This window comes from Pundamilia nyererei, unplaced genomic scaffold, assembly GCF_000239375.1.
Source record: "Pundamilia nyererei isolate P.nyererei 1_Seehausen unplaced genomic scaffold, PunNye1.0 scaffold00175, whole genome shotgun sequence".
NCBI classification, from domain to species: domain Eukaryota; kingdom Metazoa; phylum Chordata; class Actinopteri; order Cichliformes; family Cichlidae; genus Pundamilia; species Pundamilia nyererei.
In genome coordinates this window covers 656,751-680,276 of record NW_005187576.1, presented here as the reverse complement: position 1 = coordinate 680,276, position 23,526 = coordinate 656,751, and the positions used below count along the sequence as shown (strand labels likewise).

General features: G+C 41.7%; 1 protein-coding gene across 1 annotated transcript in view; it reads right to left on the bottom strand.

Annotated features, from left to right (window-relative positions):
• sema5ba (sema domain, seven thrombospondin repeats (type 1 and type 1-like), transmembrane domain (TM) and short cytoplasmic domain, (semaphorin) 5Ba) overlaps positions 1-23,526 on the bottom strand; it is an 87,961-nt gene that overhangs the window by 54,806 nt on the left and 9,629 nt on the right. The window contains exons 3-6 of the mRNA XM_013914151.1: positions 8,735-8,797; positions 7,850-7,948; positions 7,538-7,751; positions 1,381-1,666 (exon numbers count right to left, since the gene is read on the bottom strand). Of these exons, the coding sequence (XP_013769605.1) occupies positions 1,381-1,666; positions 7,538-7,751; positions 7,850-7,948; positions 8,735-8,797 (662 nt within the window). The remainder of the gene's footprint in view (positions 1-1,380; positions 1,667-7,537; positions 7,752-7,849; positions 7,949-8,734; positions 8,798-23,526) is intronic.

Genomic DNA, 23,526 nt, shown 5'->3' with positions numbered 1-23,526 from the left:
AGTGTGTTACACCCCCACCTGGAGCAATCAAACGCACCAGAGAGAGTGTGAGTCAATCTGTGTATCCAGCTCGGCAGAGAGCTGTGTGCATCCGCACTGATCATTAGCAGCAGCGGGGTGGCTCAAACTTTGGAAAATTGTCTCTCTATACAGGCAGGAAAATGTTGCAGTAACAAACCTTATGAAGTGACGAAATCTGAGGCCTAAATGAGGAGAAGTTCAAGTGCTACGGTGTGTGCGCCAGTGTTCCCTTATTAATATTCTTGTTGCTGTTGAAAGGGCTCTTCAGCACAGCTGCAGCTTGTTTTGGTGGGGTTGTTCATCCTTTCTATTCAACAGCGAGAGCAACATTGAGGAGGAATGCATGGGTAAGTGTTGCATTACAGTAATTTTATGCTTTATGATACAAAGAGGAATATTGATGCTGTCACACTAGATACATAAGAGACAAATGCTGATGAAATGAGCCCTGGGACACAGACATACGATCCCTTTCAATGAATCTGTGGTCATTCTGTGTGTCTTTTGGGTTATTTTGTGTCTTTTTTAGATTTTACGCTCCTTTAGTAATCCACCTGCAAACACCGGCTGAGCAGCAGGCTCATACCCACATTTGCACAGGCTGAATTGATTTAGATAGTAAATGCCAGAAAAGTATTTTCTCTGCCATTAATGTGCATTTTTTTGAAAGAACAGACTCTTTGGTGGGCTGTTAACTTGGGGTGTTTAAAAAAATGTGAACACTGATAATAACGCTAATAATATATTGCTTGGGGAGGAAAATCGAGATTGCACATGAGCTCTTTGAAACGACTAATCTCTTTTGCCTGCTTTTAAAGATAAACTGTTATGTAATGTGGTTAAATACTAGATCTAAAAACATGGAAACCTCGTCTAAAGTAAAACCTGTTTTCCCCCCCAGGATGACATTTTTTCCACGTGTGTTCACAGACTGTAGACATCATATACCGAAAACAAAGCAAAGACACCCAATCGAAATGTCTGTACATCAAAATAAGTTTGAAAGTTTCGTCCTCGACTTATTTCAGCCTATTTTCCTCAATTATGCTGCAACGAAAAAAGCACTTCACGGTTCGGTCGCGAATAAATTGGAATAAAAGTGGAGTGCAAAGTGTGTAAACAAAAGGCAGGTGGTTGAACTTTATTAGAGAGCGGCGCCGCATTCAGCAGGTGCAGCACTCAGCGCCCTAAACGTCTGCAAGCATCACTGCTTTACCTCAAACACAGAGCCGTGATGAAATGGCCGCGTGCCAAGGGTTTTCTCTCGGCCTCTAGAAATGCCTACGACTGCATCAAAAAAGCCAAACAAATCGTGTGTGTCAAACAGGGCGGGCGGTGTGCGCGCTCGAGCTCACTCACACATTGGTTGTGAAGATGCCGTAGATAAGGTCTTGCTCGGGCAGGTAGAAGGTGCTCTGCAGCTCGTTGTAGTAGAAGGGGATCTCCCCGGAGCGAGAGCAGTTGAGCCTCGCCTTCATGAACGTGGTCCAAGTGTCCTCCAAGAGAAATCGCCCGCCGATGTCGTTCTTGCAGACCCTCGCCACGCGGGAATACACCGTCTTGCCGCAGTCGTGCTCCACTGCATTCTCCCTCAGGAAGAAGAGGGTGAAGAGGCCGACGTCGTAGGCCGAGATAAAGTGGGGTTCTATGGGGGGGAAGAAGGGGAGAGGGGATCATTACATCTACTCCTGCAGCACAGAAATATTTGCAGCATTTATCTTGTAGATACTGTTTGCTTTGACCCTTTTGCTCCTTATTACCGAATGCAAGCACAAGTTTGAATTCCTGCCACCCCAGTTTGAGATGGTCTGGAAAAGGAGCCTAAATGTCAAATGTGTAAATGAGGAGAAGCCGCAGAGAGGGATAGGAAGCAGATAAAAAATTGTTACTAATAAATCTGTCTGATATTTTGATGGTAAATCCATGGAGCGATTTCTGTTTAACTACATGTCCGCGCTGTTTTTATTGCCTGGGAAAAGGGGGGGTGCGGGTGGGGACACATAGAAAATGATTAATGGGCCTCTCTGCTCGGTGGGTTATCAGGTAAACGGCACAGAACAAGAGGGACGTTACTGTCACTCTTTAGACACGAATGACTCATCACCAAACACTAATTTACTGCTGTCTGCTGTCAGGGGGAAAAGGGCGCTTCGACTTGTACATTTGTGTTTGGCAGAAATCTAACAGGACAGGCTCGTTTGAAAACTCACTTTCTTTTTGTTGCAGCATCTTCTCGTGGTGACAGTCTTGGCTTTATGTACACCGGAGACATGTGCAGACACATCAAGTGTAGTTTCTTGTGTGATACTTTTAATGAAACGCTAAACTTTACAATCCTAGTTTGTAGCATAAAAATAAACCTAAAAAAGTTGTTTTTAGTATTGCATATAATTGAAATGACCTGTTTTTACAGGTGATGAGTGTATTTTGAGGGTTTTTGCAGAAAAACATTCATAAGTGTTAATAAAAAGCTGAGGTTGTTAACGATCACTAAGTAGAAGACGTCTTGTTTTTCATGAGAGGATTAAATTGTTGCGACACTTCCGGCTTAACACCCACACAGCTGTTTTGACACGGAGCATCACGCTGAAGATTTGTTTTCTACCGCTGTGTTTTCTTCTTCTTTCAGATGAGCACTGCTCATGTGCAGAAATGATCAAACACACTGCTGCTGCTGCTGTTTTCCCTTGGGACCCATTTATTGTAACTTATAGCACATCCGGGCACATGCACACTCACACGGGCAAAACATGAATGGAAGAATACCTTAATTTGCACAGACACATGCACACACATAATGAAAATGTAAAAGGCAGATACTGCGATTACAAACACACACACAAGCTTCCACATGCACAAACAGGATGGACATGACCTGTTAACAGCCGTGTTGGAATGTGCATCAGAGCCTACAGAGTCTTTTTAGAGATTGTAATTTTTACACAAAGCAGGGAGAAAACTAATCCGCTTCTCCACACACAGCGACAGCATCTGTGATGAAAATAACTGGCAGTTTGGGCCGAGCACAAACCAAAGCTCCCGTGGTATCAAAAGAAGAAAGACACAATCAGCAGGAGGAGGGATCCCAACTTTTCAACGCTGTAATCAAGTTTTATTAAAGGGGCGGCGAGTGCCAAAGACCTCGCTCCCCGACCGCCATAATTACTCTGCGAGAATGTGAGGAAAGCAGCGGTGGCTAATTTAGCAGGTGATCTAATCGACTTATCGAGTTAAATTAAATTAACTTGTGATTCTTATCAGTTCATCCTCAGCTGGTATTTCAAATCGAAGGCGAGTACGAATGCTATTAAAGAAACAGAGCTTGTTATTAGCATTTTTATTATACATGAAACCCAAAGGTAATCACAGTGTTTACAGCGGTGGCAAAAAGATTTGTCAAACCTTTGTCAAGATCTCTGTAATGAACTCCGATCCCCCATTTAGACTGTTAATCGGTGCAAACAGGCGTGCTGATGAACAAGTGAGAGTTGCCATGCCTGCAGGGTGACTGACACTGCAAAACCATCATAAAGTGTTAGTGCTACTTTCCCTTTAAAGCTAAGGAACTGTTATATGAAAGCTGGTGAGCTAATGTAAGGGATAAGTGTGTGTATTCGGTGTGCTTGAGTCGTTCTGTGTTTACATACTGTACCTGTGTTTATGTGCACTGTACGTGTGTCAGGCAAAGGGCAGGTGGAGCTGACAGATTCTGCATAATATTACTGAAGCTGCGTGGGTGCAAACTGTGATGAACAGAGTTTTGTTTTTTCCCTCTGTACCCTGCTAAGTGATAAACAGATTGTTCAATCTGGCAGGCTGGTTGGGTGCTGGAGTAAAGCTGCCTCCAGTAACGTCACATGATGCCTTAGATCAAACACAATCACTGCTGAAAGTGCACGGCTATTTATTATTCAAGCAAAGGGATGCTGCAGGAATGCAAAGATGCTCTGCTAAACACAGGTGGGACGGGTGATGTCGGGTAGTTTAATTACATCAACGGGACAGACGAGCTCTTTTGTAAGCAGGTTAGATGCCTCTGATGATCTCTGTTTTCATTTTTACACTGTTCATTTTGTGTCTTTTTGACTTTGTCTTTTCAGCTGGCTTAGCTGCTAAAAGAGTGGGCAAAAGATGTCTGAATATATCTCCTGCAAAAACCCGTTTTGTACTAAACTAATTTGTTTTGCCAGATAAGATTTGGAGGAAACATATGTCCTTGAGGATTATACTTCCAACCTTTTTTTCCTTTGCAGACAAAGTAAGAGTGCACACACAGCACACAGACTGAGGGTGAGTATGTGTGTATGCAGCTTTAGGTTACTGGAATATTTGGTTTGGATGAAGGAAATATAGAGTTTGTGGTTCATCCGGAGCTCAAACCTAAAGTAGAGTTATACTCATCCTTACTTTGGATTCTGAAAACAACCTGCTCTGGATGTGAGCACAGAAGCTCCACCCACCTGCCATTCAATCCTTCTGTTTGTGAAGAGCAGCCAATAAGAAAAAAGCTGGGTTAAAGGATGTGAGAAGGGTGCTAAAACAGCTTGTTTCAAACAGAGGTTGAAATGAGGGGCTGCAGTAAGGTCCAGTATAAGATACATAATAATTATTGTGAACCGAGTTATGAAAATGTTATCTAGTACAGTCTCATGATAAAAATATGGAGATGAAAATGACTATAATGGATCCACTTTAACTCGTAATTTTATTATAGTCTGACAAAGTTGTGCAAAAAATTCATGATTTATAAAGAAATGATTGCATAACAGCAATAAAATGCTTTAAGGGGGCTCTAACTGTAGCAACAAGAATCCTGCTGTGCAAAGAATAAAGCTCTGCAAGGCCCACAGCATTGTCCAAGAGCAGCGGCTGGAGCATTGGAGAGGTATCAGCAGAGTAATATAAGTCTGGCTATGAAGTTCTTTGTGTGCGTCTATGAATATGATTAGATGTTACAAGTCAGTTGGCAGATGAGCAGCTGAGGATTGAGCCACTCAAAGGGAAGCATGAAAGAAGCAGTTCATGCCAACTGGCTAATACACTGCTCTACCTGAACTAATGCTATACTCTTCTTGCCAGGAGCAGATTTAAAAAGAAAGTTGGAGACATGCTCAGTATTTGCTTTGCATTTGTAGTGTCATTAAGATTTTTACTATCACTTAATAAATAAAATGATCTCTGCAGTATTTAATGTTCTGCAAAAGAAACAATATTTTGCCAGCGCAAATTAGATCAATGAAAGAGCTTCACATTAGGTTGAAGCATCACTTGTAGCTGAATGCATAAGCATGAGAGATTACAACTTTTTATGTTTTGGTTTCTTTTAATATCTGCCGAGAAACATTTTTCCGAGAGCTGAGAGGAGGTCGAAGGCTAATAGCAAAAACATAAATAAACATGTGGCTACCAATGAGACCTGTGAGGAAACCGAGAGAAGCACGCAGGCATTTTCTTAGGACTTTTTCCTCAGGAGACTGTGCATGTAGCTCCTTGTGACATTCAGATGCATGATGGGAAACAGTTGGTCAGCACCTGGCAGGCAACCAATCCAATAAGAGAAGAGACTGATTAGATCCAGGACCCCCTCCCCGCCTTTGGTTCTGCTGAACTGGAGAGGCTCAGAGCTGGAAATGAGATTTTCATTCACACCCCAAATTCACCGGGGAACACAACTCCATAACACTCATAGCATCAGCCATGAAGCAAAGCAGGCTTCGACCGGCGGAGTGGAGGGCGACATGTGTGCTTCACTGTGCGTGCAGCCAGCTGTGATTATGCTGATGTGCACTCGAGCTTTCTTTTTTTTGATGCTCACTTCCCTTCAACAGGCTTTCTTCCTGTGCCAATAAAGCACACGTGGAAGCATGTGGAGCTTGCACACAGTCTAAATACATACATGCATGTTCAAGCCCACACTTGCATGCACACGCAGGCGGAGTCCCCGGGATGGGGCGAAGCATGCTGTGTGTTGTAATTTCACCCTCTCCCTGCTGTGAGGAATAATTACACCGCTCACTGACTCCTCAGTCCTCAATCTTTCCCGCTTCCCTCTCATCCTCATCCCGGACCTGCAACTCTCTCATCTGTCTGCTATCACTACCACACACTCACACCATCAGACTCACCCACCTTTTAGTTGCACAGCATTTTCCTATTCTTACAGCAAGAAATACAGTTTACACTATTAATTTTTTTAACAGTGAAAGACAATCAGTCGCCATCAGCTCTAAATGATGGATTGGCTGCGTTTCTCTCTTTCACGTCACCGGCAAGCAGACAAAACAAGTTATTCCGACTCCACGAAACAGATTCACCGTTTGGGACTTTGGTGATCTATCTGACATTTAATAGGCCAAATGTTCAGTGGAAAAACTGAGAAAATAAGAGGGCGGAATCAAGCAGTAATGAAAATAGTCATTAGTCACTGCCCTCATTACATAAAGAAAGACGTTTTCTGACACGGCTGCTCGTATTTTATACAGATAATTAAACCAGGAGAGAGTTTAATATACATCCAGGCTTTGAAAGAACTGTTAGTCATCTGACATTGTCTGTGAGACTGAAAATGAATCTGACCTTTACTTCCAGAATCGCACATGTTCTCTATATAACACATCGAGTTATCTCAGTGCTGCTGCATATCAAAGAAACTCGATGACAGCGCTTTTCAGTGGACGGTCCTGCTACATTTCTGCTTGAGTCAGAATGTGTTTTAATGTTTACAGTAGAGGGAAAAAAGGCACAGTGTCAGCAGCTGGGAGATTACTGACACCAGCACCAGACGGACCGACAGTATTTCATGTTCCCCGCCATTCTGTAAATCCCACCAATTCCTATGCCTAACCTGTAACTCTGTGTTCTACACAGTACTTCAATCACAGTCGTCTTTGTAGACCTTTGAAAAAAAAGCATGCCGGATTGATCTATCTTGGCTCTAACATAGGAGGGAATTGTGTTGGAAGCAAAAGTGCCGACTTAGCCCATCTGCTGCTCAAGACAGGACCTGGGAAATGTTTAAAGAAACAGCAGCAGGTATTTTCTATTTGACACCGTATAACCCTGTGGATTATCTCAAGTTCAACAGGTCAGATTACTGATCAGATTACTAGTTTTATTTGATTAGATTTCTGGACTCTGACAGAAAAATATAATGGAACATTTACTCAGTCGAACACAAGCAAACCTGTAACTCACACCCCTGAAATTGGATGATTTAAAAGCTCTAAAATGAACCCAAGAGCGCCAGTAACACAAGCTCGCAGCTCTGCAGCATAAGCATTTTCTGCACGTCTCTGCTTTTTCATTCAACATTTATGTCACAGAATTGAATAACGCCTCCTCCTTTTGGGAATTTCTGGTGGCCATATTTCACAAAATACTGAGTAGCAAAGTAATTAACTAGAATTTTAATTGGTGATGAAAATACTCATTATCTGAAGCACAGTTAAAAAAAAGACACACTTAAATAAATGACACTCAAATAGGACGTCAGTGTGACCGTGCAGTGATTCTGTACCATTCAGCCATTTGGAGTTGTACTGGGCAGTCCGGAGTGGTGGCATGCCGCCCAAGCTCCGGTATATGACGGGGTCACGGCCGGAGAAATCGATAACAGTGGCGGCATACAGCTCTCCGCTCTCTGTCACCACCGCCGTGGAGTTGTGACGAGGGTCGTACGGGCAGCGGGCCACGCCGTTCACGCTCTCCAGCACGCTGCTCAAGTTGCCCACCTGAATGCAGGGCACAGAGACGGAGCGAGACGGGCGGTGCGTTAAATCTGCAGCCTTTTCATTGCGTTTCCCGCACAGCCGGACACACACATAACTACCTCTCTGGCGATACAACGCGGCTGGAAAGCATTGGTTCCGCACGTTATGACCTCCGTCTTGTTCACCAGCAGGACTCTGACGTAGTTCTGACATTCGGTCTGCAGAGAAGAAGGAAGGGGGAGAACACTTTGGAAAAGTTGAAGTAGAGCAAAAGCTGAGGTGGTTAGCTAAATACTCTTGGACGTGTTGCTGAAAAGAACAATGGACCAAGTCTTTGGGTACCGGCCTGGCATGCAATCAAAGCAAAGCAATTCAGTGTGCAGCTTTTGCTCTTGTGAGTCTATTGTTCAGAAATATGAATACTCGTTTGTAACTGAATGGAAGCCTGTCTGCGACACTGACATAGGCTCTACAATAAGGCAAAAATGTCTTTTAATAAAAAGAATCAAATCTGCTTTAACAAAGGCTGAGAATGGATTTATTGGTCTTTGCGGCTAAGGACTGAGGTAATTGCGGTGATGCAGGTTTCGAAGAAAAATGATAGCCTGTTGTATATTTGGTATCAGTCTTCACTGTATAGACACTGTGAGAGGAAAAAAACCCCCAAAACAAAACTGTGGTGCAATTAGTTCTTACAAAAATCATTGAAGCAGGAATACTGATCGAACCAATTGTTATCAGATATATTTGAGAGGAAGTCCTTTTGAGAGTCTCACCCAAGACTCTCTTGTGCACATTTTCTTTCCCTTCCCTTTTGCCCTCTCTCTTCACTGCAAGAAAAACAACACTTGATTGAAGGGTCTGAAATAGCTGCTCTGCACAGAGCCCTCCCATGAGGCCCACAAGGACCTCGCCACGACAGCCAGAAGATATCAAAATGGCCTCTCTGTAAGCCAGGCAGTGCTGACATGAAGTGTTGTAATTGGGGGCGTGATGGAGGTTACCTCTGTTTTGCCTTTGCTCTGGCAGGACCCCCTGGTCTCCTCGTCCGGTGCCCATTCTGTCGCCTAGGAAACAAAAACAAGAAGAAAAAAAAAAGTCCGGTGATGACAAAAGAGGCCGAAAATCAGTCAGCTGAGTCCTTCAGACGCTTACAACAGTTATGCAACAGCACACTGTTGCTAATACTGTAGGCACGCTCAAAAAGATGCATGAAAAGACTTTAACCTCATTGCTGTTTGTTTATTGTGTAAACATGGCGACTGGCTTGGCAGCCCGGAGCTTATTCGAGGGTAGCGGGCAAAGCACGCAACGAGGCATTTGAAGGGCTGAGGACAGCATTAGCATGTAAATGGCTTTCTCTCTCTCTCTCGCTCCCTCCTTCTTATCCTTTCTTCTCTCTCTGAAAGTTTGCAGCACTCACCTCCACTCCACCACCTCCACCCTCCCACTGCCCAATTATATTCCTGTTGATGGGTATGTCTTGGGCTTAATTATGGATGCAGTACAGCAGCGCTGCGCGACTGCACTGCAAACACACTAATGCATGAGCATACACACAGTCTGCCTTGGCCACCGGAGCTGCTCTGGCTCTTGTTTAGAGGGGTTGAGAGATGTCCCTTTCTTGGCATTAACTGTACGGTTTATGAGCAGGTGCCAGAGGACCCCCCGTTATGTGTCACTGGCCTCATTTTACTCATCCTCCTCCCCATCTCCTCCTCTTCTCTGATCTCCCTGCCCAAGGAGGAGGTTAACTAAATGTAAAAAAGTCTGCCATTATATAACAACAATTCATCTCTTTCTTATTCTCTTTATTTCCTTCCCTCCCTAAAGGATTAATGTCACGCAGAATTGATAATTATCTACATGTTGGGGGATTGCCAGGAAAACTGGCCAGTGGGACGAAGCTGTGACCCAACATTCAGCGAAGCCTGCCAACTGAGGCCAAACAAGAGTCAACATTAAACTGGGTCACAATTTCATTCGCCAGATGGAGAACTCGAACAAACTCCAAGAGTTAAAAAGGCAAAAACTTTGATTCATTGTGAAGCTCCTCTTAACTAAAACTTCTTTATGTGTAAATTTGTCCTCAGGTGACGCCATTTCTTTTTGCTTCATTTTGCTTAAATTAAAACTCAGTGGCAGAGACCTAAAACTGTATAGCCCTAAGACTCTGTAAAACGCTCTGCTGGGAGAATAAAGTTTTGACTTAATGATCTTTATTTTATTTTTTTCCAGATCCTCACTGCAAAGAGTGTAGCTCAGAAATAATTTAAAAGGAAATAAAACATTCTAAGGACATTTAATCAGAACTTAAGAGAACTGCCAAAACCATTCTACGGACAAAATGTAGAGTATATAAATAGATCTCTTATCTCACAGATCATGGAGTTTATCAACTATGCTTTAAGGGATGGAAGTTCATGATTTTGGATGATTAGCCTCTGCATAAATTCTTGCTAATGAGTGAAAACGCCACACTGAACAGCGCAATCCGCGGCCTAACGAGCTGCTCAAACATCTGCACGTTATCTTGGGATTTCTTTTCTTGCTTTTATTCTCAGCTTATATTCATAGACAATTCACAACTGTGTGATTGTTTTTTTTTATTACTGTGGCAGAACAGTTTCTGCTGCCAAGACACTGCAGGCAAACAGTTCTTAATTATTTTAAATGTCATTCTTGATTCTTTTGGATGCAGCTTAAACCCCTGCTAGTCAATACTGTCTTTGTTAGCGACATACATCAAAGTAAAGATGTTTCTTGTTGTACAGATTCACACCCATCAGTGAGTATTTGTTTACTGTGCCGGACGTGAATGTTGCTCATTAGCCTCGGCAGCACACGGCTAATATGCTCTACGCTACCTGCGCAGCGCTGCAACCGCAGACAAAGTTAGCTACAGGATCCCAAGCATTGTTAGAGATCATACCAGACTTAAATGCGACGAACACATTCACCACAGCAGCTTTATAAACAACTGTGTGGAGTTGATGTTACACACTGTGCTTTAAATGTCGTGCTAAGTTTGCACAATTTAATTCCACTGTAGACATCTGGAGGCATAAAGAGTCGGGAAATGGGGACTGCTTTTGTGTGCGAGGCTGACTTTTACTGTCGTTCTTCTAATACAGCTTAAGGTAATAGTGCTTTAACCCCTGGGCCATTGTGAGGATGGTGGTAGATCGTTTCAGTTTGACGGCCGGGGTGAGGAGCTGAATCAAATGGGAAACACGCCTCGAGGGATGGATGCAGAAAGACAACACGCACACGTTAAGAGGAAACTGTGGTGTTCCTGCTCTCGCTACTCTGTTGCCAGCTGAAGAGAAAAAATGTTTGACATGTTGATGCCATACTTGGAACATCAAACTCAGATCTGTTACTACAAGTAATAAATCTGATGCTTTGATAAACATTATGCTAACAGTGGAACCCCAACTTGACCAACATCAACTATTAAAAAAGAGGACTAACAACTAGACAGCCACACCAGGTCTCCATATGATCATCAAAAGATCTCCCAACAAATATATATGTATAAAAGCTATAGGTTGTAGAATGAATAATGGAGAATACAGATGCTCCACAAAGATGTTGCTGCAACTAGAAACAGAGATGATGAAGGAGGATTAAATGCAAACAATACAGTTTGGAATTGATAAACTAAACGAAGTGTAAAAAACAGTTTTCCGTCAGAGTGGATCACCCTATCTCTGGCATCTTCCTCTTTCACACCCACCCTCTGCATCTCCACCTTCACTACATCCATGAATCTTTTCTGAGGTCTTCATATTTTCCTCCTGTGGCTCCATCCTCAACATCCTTTGTCCAATATAGTCTCTATCCCTCCTCTGCATATGTTCAAACCATCTCAACCATAACTCTAACTTTGTCTCCAAACTTCTCAGCCTGAGCTGTCCCTCTGATATAGTCATAAATTCATCCATCCTGGTCACTCCCAATGAAAATCTTAGCATCTTAGCATCATGAAGTTATATTAAGCTCCTGCAGACAGTAAAATACCAGTAAGTGTGCTCTGGCCCGTATTGATAGTTACAGCTCATCTCCCTGTCTCCCACAGCAGCTCCCTTCAATTAACCTGCCTCAGACTGCCGTGCAGTCTGAGGCCGGCAGCAGGGGACGGCTATATAAAGTAAACTGTGATTAAAATGAAACTTGAGCTCCAGATACCGAACACGAAGCAGACGAAAAAGTGAAAATATTGAAAGTAGCTAATGTGCTCCGCGGGAGCTCAACTTTCGAGTCATGTCACTAGTGCTGCTGCCAAACAAGTATGCACGCAGTCAACAACCTGAAATCCACTTCCCCTGAGTACAGCGAACAGTGCGGCACCTGCCATTCAGAGAGCAGCTCCGCCCCCTCCGCACTCCATCATTCTGCCCGTTGAAATGAAAACACTGCTCCTTCACAGCCCCGTGCCTGTCAGCCCATGACAGCCTGGGGACTGATGGGATGACGTCATTTGCAAACACACACACACACACACACACAAGCACAGGCAGATGGATGCCTTTGCGATGAATCATGGCTTGGAGCATTACCATCTTTTCTGCAGGGCCCCGTCTCCAAGGATCCCCATCGACTTAACCCTGTGACCTTCACCAGAAAGTGCCACCCTCCTTGCCGTCCCCCCCTCCCCACCCCTTTCTCTGTCCATCTCCTCTTCTTCACACCACTTTGGAACAAAGCAACGCTCACACAGAGGCTGTGAGAATACCAGCTCTACCTCAACATCCTCTCCCTCAAATTCCTACACTCCATACCAAGTCCTGAATGGCCTGACTGCCATTTACCAAATGAATAAAAGCTACACAATGTGCAGGCAGGAGAGGTCCCTTCTGCAAACAGGAAAATTATGACTACTTTAAAAAAATAAATGACTTTGGAACCTAGAGTTTCAATTAAGTACAAACGCTGCTTTGTTAAAAATGTTCTTGCAGTTAGAAACAGTGTTGCCAACTTAGTGACTTTGTCGCAATATTTAGCGAGTTTTCAGACCCCCTTAGCAACTTTATTTCTAAAACGCAACTAGTCAAATATGGCAACTTTTACTGGTGTTATTAGGATGACTTATGACCACTTTTTGACATGAAAGGACGCATGGCTCTTACTCTCAACGAGCAGCGGTGCTACCGTGGGTACCTCGCCCGTGCCAAAGTGCTCACAGGCGGCAGATCATCCTCACACAGCAGTCGCCCCCAGCTGCTGTCAGAGCAGGAGATGTTCACCCCTACGCGTCCACACTGCAAATGAATGAGCGAAGCCGCTGCTCCCGCCCTGACTGTAATGACGTCAGTTCTTCTTTTACTCTTACTTTTTGTGGATCACAAGGTTTAAAACTACTTAAAATCACACACACACTTTTTTGTGTGTCTATGTGTGTGTGTAACTCTGCTAGAGTGCCTGTTTTGGGTCACTTTTGCCGGTACCAAGCCCCGATAAAGGAGGAGGGTATTTAATTACTTTTTTTTTTATTTTGTTATTTTTCTTTTTTTATTATGATATTAAAAAAAATTGCTAAAAGAATTTAATTTGTAGTTCTAAATATATTCTAAATGCATTTAGGGTGTTTTTTACTCACTTTATTTCTCTCTCCTACATGTAGGTTACAATTACATAAGCATGACCAATTATGCAAATTAGGCGATGATTTAGCCAGTTCTAGCATTTTTAGGATGACCAATAGCGATTTTCCTTACTGAGGTGTTGACAACACTGGTTAGAAATGACTGTGGTGCGTCTGTAGGTGTATACAGAATACATATTCAGTGTACAATGCTACTTTGAATGGCCAGTTACCTTAGCTTAATTTAGCATAAACAACTTACATATGAGAAAACAACTATCCTGCCTGAGTACATCATTATAACTTGTTTTTTTCAAGCCAAACCAAAATAAATAAATAAAAAATAAACACTGTAAACCAGTTTATAGTGTTTAACTTTAGCAGTTAGCCTATATGCTTAATACTAAGCTAACTATGCTACACAGGTTAAATAGGCTAAACATTAGTAAGTTATTAATTTTTTCAAATAAAGTTCGCTCAAATGTCTTTATGATAAGATGTCCTGACTGTAATTTGAACTGATGACTTTGTGACAGTGAAGCAGCGCCAATAAAATATTATATTTCATGCTGTTAGTGATACTCAAGCAACAATCACCAGCTAATAGCCTAAAGCAAAATTTCATTAGCATGTCTAAAAAAAAAAAATTATGCTACTCTAGCTCCCTTTTTTGTGTGCCCCTGTTCCATAGTCACACTACAGGTACCCAAGGCTGATAGCCAGAAAAACAGGGATACAAACTACTTTCCATATAAAAGTCACCCAGCATCCCAACCCCAAACTCCTCACCTAAAAAATTCCATATGTGGTTATATCACATTCTGACTCAGACCTCCTGCCAATTTAGGCGCTGTGCAAATGTCTGCTGGGTGTGCGAGTGGAGGCATCTGACACAACTCAATCACACTTCTTTTCTCACACTATCTTTAAATGCCAGATGTATGTTTTGCATCTCTGAAGTGTGACATCCACGTTTAGTGGTTTTTATAATGAGTTTTCCTTCATTTTACATTTCCTTCAAAATCCAAGAAGCAGGAGAGGAAATAGCTTTCCATTACTAAGACATTGATATATAAACACATTAAAAAATAAACAAACACAAAATTGCAATCACTGTCCTTGTTGCAGAAAATATCGCAAAGTTAAAGACCCATGTGTCTACTAACTTCCTGCCATTTTTCATGCTCACACACCCCAGGGCCACAGAGGCTTTATTATTTGCGCCTGTAGTCTCAGTTGCATGTTAGAGTTCATTTCCATCTATTAGTGGGGCCAGCAACCATGTACAAATCCCCACCATCAATTCCACCTCCAAACCTGAGCATGACACTCCATTTCTCCCAATTTTGTCTCGCCGTAGACACAATAGGAATATCTTGCCAGCGGCGCCGTTCTTAAAGGAGCAAAGACAGAGGAAAAACATGAATTTTTTATGGGCAAATAAAATTGCAGAAAATACAATTAGCAGCAAGATAGAGGATTCATCACTTTTACTGCATAAAGGTGGCAGCTGGGCTCGAAAATGAATTCTATTTTTACGAGAAATTGAGAGAAAAGGGGGGTGGGGGGGGGGGGGGAGATGGTGAGTGGGAAACGCTAATGAAGTAAAGAGAATCTGCAAGCGGTGGCGGCTGCAAATATGGTCTTTCCTGAAATGTGGTGCTATGTTGATAAGGCTGCCTCTCACTGACACACTGCTAACATCATGTGTGACAACTAATTATAACTCATGAATATTGTAAATAAGTGTGTCAGGGGAGTAATGGTTGTTTGAATAGGAGCTGTCTGACACTTGTTACAGTCGAGACAGATTTGTATAACAATGCAAAAGGATTGTTCCTCACTGTTGTTAGTTCAGTCTAGAAAAGCATTAAAATATGAAAAAAAGAGCATCCCTGGAGTATTTAATATAGAGCCTAATAAATAAATACCTTTAACCAGCTACAGCTAAACCATTATTCAATATGTACATAATGGTTTGAAATGCAGAACGGCTCATTCAGAATAAAATGTTGTGTGTTGATGAGTATTATCAGTGTAAGCAGGTTACTTTACAGTCACAAAATGTATTCTGTATTCACCACAGGCTCTTCCTCTAAATACTCCTCCATTGTTGAGCTTGAGGAGAGAGAAAAAAAATGGCATTATCGTACACTGATCGACTGTTGATCACGTCCCCTTGTTTCCACCTCTTCCTGCCATTTCAGGCACCAATAAATCACACCCAGCCCATACACTCCCAGACTTAATGCTTGACAGTATGGCCAGATTTGGCACAAATTGGTGCCCAGGTGGTGCAGAAGAAAAACAGTCAGCAGCTAAAATAGTAACACGGGAGCGAACACCTGCGAGCCGTGTTCGCAGGTGGGAAACCAGTGACGCATCATGCGCTTGCCTTTAACACTTGTCAGTCAGGCTTTTGATGTTACGTGACATGTTATGTTCAGCACTAGTAATGTATTTGCAACATTACTCTAACTGTTCCAGTTTCTGCATCAGTACTGGCTAAAGATGAGATCTTAAATAAATACACTGACATCACAAGCAGACAATGACTGCCTCACTCAAAAAGCCACCTCTTCCACACTTTCCCTCTCTGATGTCCAAAGGTGACACGTCCTGATGCTTTGGGAGATAAATATTTCACTGGATGTTGAAAGGAAGCGGAAACTCAAACTCATAACGAGTACATTAGGTGTTCAGAAGTGGCATTGTGTATTTTGTCTTGCCACCAGCTTTTAAAAATCACAGCTTTAAAAGCTTAAATGCTTGTTTTTTCCGTCTCTCTCTCTGCTGGTTTTGGAAATCATACAAACTGCGACACTAAATTGTGAAATTGTTAGCTGAAAGCTATAAAGTGGGCAAATTTAACTTCTCAGAATTTTGACACAAAGTAAAAGATTCTTGTCAGCATATGGTTTCTTATACAGTAAACGCGGTGTGTGGTTTTTATACACTTTTGGTTTCCATTGTACTCTGGATATTATTATTCTCTGAATGTACTTACAGGAAGTGCGAGACTGCTGTAAGCATAAAAATATGACCTGCGTGTGAAGCTGCCTGCTGGATGACAGGTGACACAAAAACGGATGCACGTCCATCTGTGTCATTCCTGAAAATGAAACGTCTTAGTAACTTGAGGAATGACCTGATTAATTTTCGTTGGCCAAAGGTCAAGATTACTCTTGTAAATGAACACCAGAGGAAATGGACTCTGGGATGAACTCAGAAAGCGGTGGTCAAAGATCAACGTCAAAGTTGGGTCAAAAATTAATTACAATTTGATCCCAAAGGTCGCTGGGACTTTATTCCCAAGTTTTGGACTGTGTAACTGCTCACACGCCGATGCTTTTTTACAGATTCACACATTGCTCAGTAATGGGTCATTTACATCAGAGGTAGAGTACAAGAAAGAAAAGAATACACATAGGTCAAAGGGCAACGAGTGTGAAGATTAATTCAGAGCCTTAAAAAAGAGACAAATGATTGGACACTAATGTGTCTTCATCACAGTCAAATAGTTGAAGATATGAGAAAAGCACTTTTAGCTGACCTTGACCAGGTGTCTAACTGTCATTGGGTATTTACCTGAATGTGGTTGCAGTCTAGTGGATTTTAAATAAGAGTGGGCGTTACCACAGTGACTGTGAAAATGCCACATCCCTCACAATATGTCAGAAGTGTCTATTTAACTGCATATATTAGAAGGTGCACAGTGTCTTCATCCCGGTTTTGTCCGTCCTTGTGCCAATTTGTGTAGCAATATTTTGTTTCACGCTGCTGTTATGTTGAACCATTAAATATTAAAAGTGCCTTCATATGAAAAATAGTTCAGATTTGCTTTTGAGCCACTTTCATTCCATTTGCACCCTGAATGGGGGAAATCATCCTTCAACAGCAAAATGCAAACAAAGGAATACACAAGTAAATACATGCATATTTACATATAAGACCCACAGGCTTGCATTCATGTATACAAACACAGACATATAGGATTTCCCCAGCGACAAAACCACTGATGAATGAAACACTATTTTCAGCAATCCTTTGTCTCGCGGCTCGATGTATCGCAACACTGATACACGGACACACCCACATCCTCTCCTTTGTGTTTCCTCCCCACACGCACAACAACGATGTCCATTCACAATCCCCCACACACGGACACGCAGACACGCACACTTGTTAACCGAGAGCTCATCTGCTCATACCTCCCCTTGTCAAACTCCCCATTCTGACAGAGTGAAGCGGTGCAGCAGGAAGCCATTAACCTACACCTTCATCTACATACTGCTCGGACATGGAGAGCCCAGTGCTGCCATATTCGGCACACATTTCAGAAATTAAATACACTTGTTGTCAAAGACATCTATACAAACACCAGAACATTTAGAAAAGCAACATTTAGAAAGATTTACCAGTGTAATGTTTTCTTAATGCTTTTAACAGTGAAAAAAATCTTTTGATACACAGCTACACACACTAAAAATGTGTGCAAATCATTAATATTGACAACACTGCTTGAGTTGATTTCTTGTTTGCTTTCATGCCCTTTAACAAGATATCAAATCAAGGATTCTTCTATAAGGGCTTATGTCAAAAAAAGATAACACTGATGCTCTATGATTTCTGGAGCATATGATTTCACTCAAATACAGGGTAGACAGAAACATTTCATTGTCCTTTTACAAGAAACTATTGTTCTGGTATCAGTATGAGGAGATTTCAAGAGACGCCTATTTCAAATAGTGCTGCACAGGGTCAGGTGTGTGTGTCAGGGATGAAGACCTACATGCAGACACTGATCAAAGGGATTTGGTGTTATTGAACAAGCTTATAGACACTTCAAAAAAAAGAGAACTTTTTTTTTTTTTACTAAATATACCCACCAACGAAAAAAATAAGACTGCAGCTGGTTAACATCACAGTTCAGGTGGGGGTCCCAAACATGTTTGCATCCTGTCAACATGTCACTAGCATGATCCTGTATATGGATGTTTTTTCCTGTAGAGTGATGCTGTTGGCAGGTGCAGTCTGACAGACAGAAAACAAGGTTTGTGGATTTTTTAGTAATAAAAACCTGTTTTCTGAAATGAGACATTTCAGTTTTTTAGATGTTTTTAGGCACTATGAGCAACACAAGTCAAATACCATCTAGTTTCATTACATTCAAGGGATGGTAGATATTCCCCAGCAAACACATCCAAACCCACACTAACACATCTACATGGAAAACCACAGACCAGAGGAAAGCCACATATATTTCATTTTCTGGTGAACTGTCTCTTTAACGTTATTTAAATGTAAACTAGATGTTTTGTAGTCATGCTCGTGGATATTTTATGACAGAAATTATTCAAGTAATGATACTGGGAAGAGGAAGCTTTTTTTCTCTTCTCCTTTGATGTTAATGCCGAGATGAATACATTGCTTGGTTCAGCATTTGTAACAGCCTGTATGTGGTTGCCCACTCGCCACGCTGCTGCCTCCTACTCACTGCAATTCCACACGCAGGTGAAGGCAGACAGTCTCTCCATGACCAGCCCACTAGCACGCTGGATTATCCCTCGTCTTCCTCAAACACTTAGTGTACTGTGCTTACCCGCACAAGTATGGTGATTCACGCAGGAACTGCATGCACTAACACAGTGTGCTGTTTAGCGTGTGCATTGTATTATTTCTATCTTTGAAGTGGTCAAAAGTTGATTGTTAAAGAAAAGAAGCGACATTTAATCCATCCATCTGTTTTCCTAACTTCTTAACTATGAAAATAAGTAAACAACTTTGCAAAAACCAGTGACAAAAAACGATTCATTTGATACCACTGCAATACAAATTTTGTTACTGTTTCCTAGCCGGCTGGCAAAGCTGCAGCACATTACAGGGTGACAAGTAGCCCCCGTTTGCTCTCAGCTCTGTAGCTCACAGATTATGCCTGCACTCCGACAAAGGCCGCATCAATAATTAAATCTCTGTCCAAACTGAAGCCCAGAAATTAATGAAGAGTGTGAATGAAATCAGCTATGACTCATCAAATGCAGGGCAAGAGCGGAGCTTGATACTGTGAGCGAAACAGGGGCACGAATATCTCGGCTCGGTAGCTTAACGGCCATCCAGTGGCCTTCCATTCATTTTGAATGTCCCCGTTTTCTCTGTGAATCCAACTGTTTTTGCACTGAAAGCACTCGGACGATATTCAATTAAGATTTATTTATACAATATAACTGTAAAACAACAGGTGTTTTTAACGATGATACAATATTAAGGACAGTGCACAGCAGTGATTGGTGGGAGGAACTCTTTTTATCCAGGAAGAAACCTCCAGCAGAGCCAGGCTCAGGCATAGAGACACCACAGGATAAAAGACAAACTATGGGAGAGAAATTTATAACGCAGATGAATAATCATTGATGTGTACAAGGGAAGGTCAGTGTGTCTTCAGTCTAGCCAAAGGTCAGTTTCTCTTGTCCCAAAGGAATTTAGGCATTCAACAAAAACACCTACAACAACAAATCCAGACAGATGGGATGCTCCCAGCCATCTCTGTGGAGGAGGGATTTTTCATCAGACATGTCCTGAACAAAAGAGCAAGCAGCAACATTGACCTGTTGAATCAACTTTGCTCTCTTGACCTTGATTAGCTGCAGGGAAACTGCACACGCTGGGGTCAAACAAGAGCGAACAGTCAAACCAGCTGCTCTCCCCTGCAGTAAACGGCCTTTGGACAAACTGGTAGGTTTAATCATCCAACCACTCGATTTTCCATGCAGAAAAAAAAAAGCTACAAGTATGCTACAATCACTATCAATACTGTCAACTATCACAATATCAATAAAATAAAGCACATTTTCCTCATGATATATATAAATATCAACAGCAATGTGCTTTCCATAATTATCAACACATGATGTAAAACTTGTTGCACATACACATTCATATCCAGCATGTCAATAAGACATCAGAAATTTGTGTAAAATAGACTAAAACACTGAAAATATATTCAGTGAGAAACAAGGAAAAGCTTAAAAAAACATATAGATGATCAATATAGTTGCTGATTCAACTTGATTCAGTTCATGAATTGATAAACTACAGAAAAAATAACATGCTACGGTCACATCGTCACGATTCAACAAAAAGGTAATGTGGCAGATTTGCATCGTCATTCGATTGCAGCATTAGCGAGCTACAAAAATCTATGCATTAACATCAAAGAAGTACAAACATTGGCCAAAACAAGAATAAATAAGAAGAAAACTGAGTAGAACATATATTATAAAGTCAAACTACACAGAGAAGACTGAGTGAGAGCAAACGCATCTTAGTTTAAATACAGATTACAGTGTTACACTACTTTGGTTGAATGCCACTGTCAGCCTGAAGAAACCATCATGTCACGCAGCGGGACGGCCACCTGGGGGTTTGCTCATCATCAGCTGGCTGTGGGAGCCCGAGCACATGGCTCAGCTAAAACAACCGCAAACACAAACAACATATCAAGGACAAGCAATCCCAGGCCCTGAACACATGGGGGTGAGGGCACTCCCGCTTTAGAACTTCTGACATTTCCCAGCAAGCAAACCCGAGAAAAAAACTAAAAGTCTCCGACTTGGAAGATAAGGACACAGCAAATAGAGGTAACCTTAAAGGAAAGTAAGTCTCAGGCAATGTGGTGAAAAGCCACAACGACCCCAGATTCATATTAGGGCTGATAGTCAGTGGAACTCTAGAGGGAAATAACTAAGAAGTATACTTTTAGGGAAGCGTGATATCACAAAAATGACACCATTGTCCTTTTCCATAACCCCTTCCTCCCTCCTTCCCCAGCCGCCCCATGCATTTACAGAAAGGCCAAACCAATCAGAGGGAAATTTGACTGTGCTCTGCCACATGGAACACTGCAGTTCAACGGCGGCACACCTACAGGAAGCTCACGAGTCAAGCTAAGCTGTTTTCCTGTGTCTCACTCCACTACATTTCCAGCCTTCTCCTATAATGTCTCGGTTTCACAATGGCGTGAGACTCCACTTCAGCATGACATTTACGCTCATTATAGTATTTTTAAGTGACGTCAGCACGCATAATCTTTGGAGTAAAGGGGCTGCATATTGATGTACACCCAGCTTGTTCTATACAAAGGAAAACCAGCAGAGCAACACAATGAATGGGCACACGAGAAAGATTCAATGAAAGCATTAACCTGATAGAAAATGCAGCGACAGTTCCGCATCAGGAGCAAATACAATGTTCTTCTGAGGAGAAATGTCACAGAGACGCCCTGAGATTTATTTATTTTTTCCACTGTATGTGGGGTTGAGAAAAAGAAAAAAAGAGAAGAAAAAAAAACAAGTGTGCAAAGGCAGAGGGAGCTATAGAGAAAGTAACCACGTAGAGATTGTGGAGTGGAAGGTTAAGGCAGGTGGAGACAGATACGCGGAGATCCAGACAGTAATATGGTGTTTACACATTCCACCTCCATGTTGCTTCTGTCTTATCTATGCAGGGATTATCTGATGGACTGACAAAGACCTCTCTCCTCCCCCTCAAATCACCTTCTTTCACTTCGCTGCACTAGCAGATATTGCAATTGGAAGAATTAAAGAATTGGGGGGGTTGACTTACTCCTGTTGCTGTTATGAAACGCCTTTTTGTGCAAGTACTTTTAACTATTAACTTAAACAGCTCACACTGTCTTAATGTGAAGCTATTTATTCTGAATGAGCTCATTCAGAAAAAAGGATATAAATGCCATGTTTTGGAAAGCTTATATTAGACTGATAGTCATAAAATGCATCATTCAGTATGGCCAAATAAATCGATTGATTGACAGGTAAGGTGAAGGGAAATAAAATCGAATAAGAGTAAACTGTTAATCTCACTTGCAAGAAACAAAAGCACATTCACCACTGTGTGAAAATACAGGTTTTGCTCAAAAAGCCCATGAAAAGAGGATTATGCTGCAGACTGGGTTTGAGAAGCTTTTGTGGAAATGTTCATGTATCAGAGTGAAGCTTTGACATGGCTGGAAGCCATCTAGCCAGCTGCTGTGAATCCATGCTGTTGGAGGAAGCTCTTCCCTGTCAGCAGATTTTTCAGATCCTTCTTTAAAGCTTACAGGGGTTAAGTGTGTATAAATAAAAAATATTGGTAATAGTCAGAGTAATCTTCAGACCATTTTTTTTGTACTTCTGTCTATTATTTTCATTTTTCAGAAAACTAAAAATGCTGGTTTTAGTCACCTGAGCAGGGTTAGAAATGCACTCAGTTCCTAAAATAACCCAAAAGTGAAACAAACAAACAGAAAAGTCTTTTCAATCCTTCATATTTCTAACCGCAGTCCACCTCCTTCCAGTTTCCCTCCCTTATCCATTTTGTTTCCATATCATATAAACACTATCTCTGCTAGTGCTGTTACTCATCATACAGACAGGTCACATTGCAAAGAAGAAGAAAAAACCAGTAAATGTAACAAATAAATACCAGGCTCTAGAAATAAGTGGTAAAAGGTTTATTACACTGCTGGAATAAGTCAAATAGAAAACTTGTTTCAACTTCTTCTTTCACAGTTTTCTCGCACTTTTAACACGTTTGCAGAGCACTTTGCAGTGTTTCTCATTTAAACACAAAAATCAACAGCAGACACAATCCTCTGCCAGAGCAGAGCTACCGCTGCTCCATGAAGAGCATTATCTCAGAGTCCAATCACAGTGTTCCTGAAAAGTAGACAACTTTACATGTCTTTTTCGCCCTGTTTTTCTACATAAGAAGGAAATGTGCTCTGTCAGAGCACATAACAGTAAGGTAAGAAATTTTAAGGGCAGACACAGTAACCCTGTCTCTGAACTTCACAGTCGGGAGCTGAGGAATCAAAACTGGCACACAGGTACATTTTAGGACCTGAAGGTTTTTATCTATATCAGTTGTCACGACATATTCGTGTTGCCTAGTAACCACTTACCACTAGTAATCCAGAGTATTCAGAATACGTTAGTCTCATTGAGTAACGTAACGGAATATGTTACAGAATACATTTTGGGGCATGTATTCTGTAATCTGTAGTGGAATACATTTTTAAAGTAACCTTTCCAACACTGATTACATTCAATCACTTCACACACTAAGTTATGAAGTCAGGTTTACTGTATTTGTAGACTTTACCATAAGTTTCATGCCAAATAAATGACTGTATGAATGTACTTAAGGCCATGG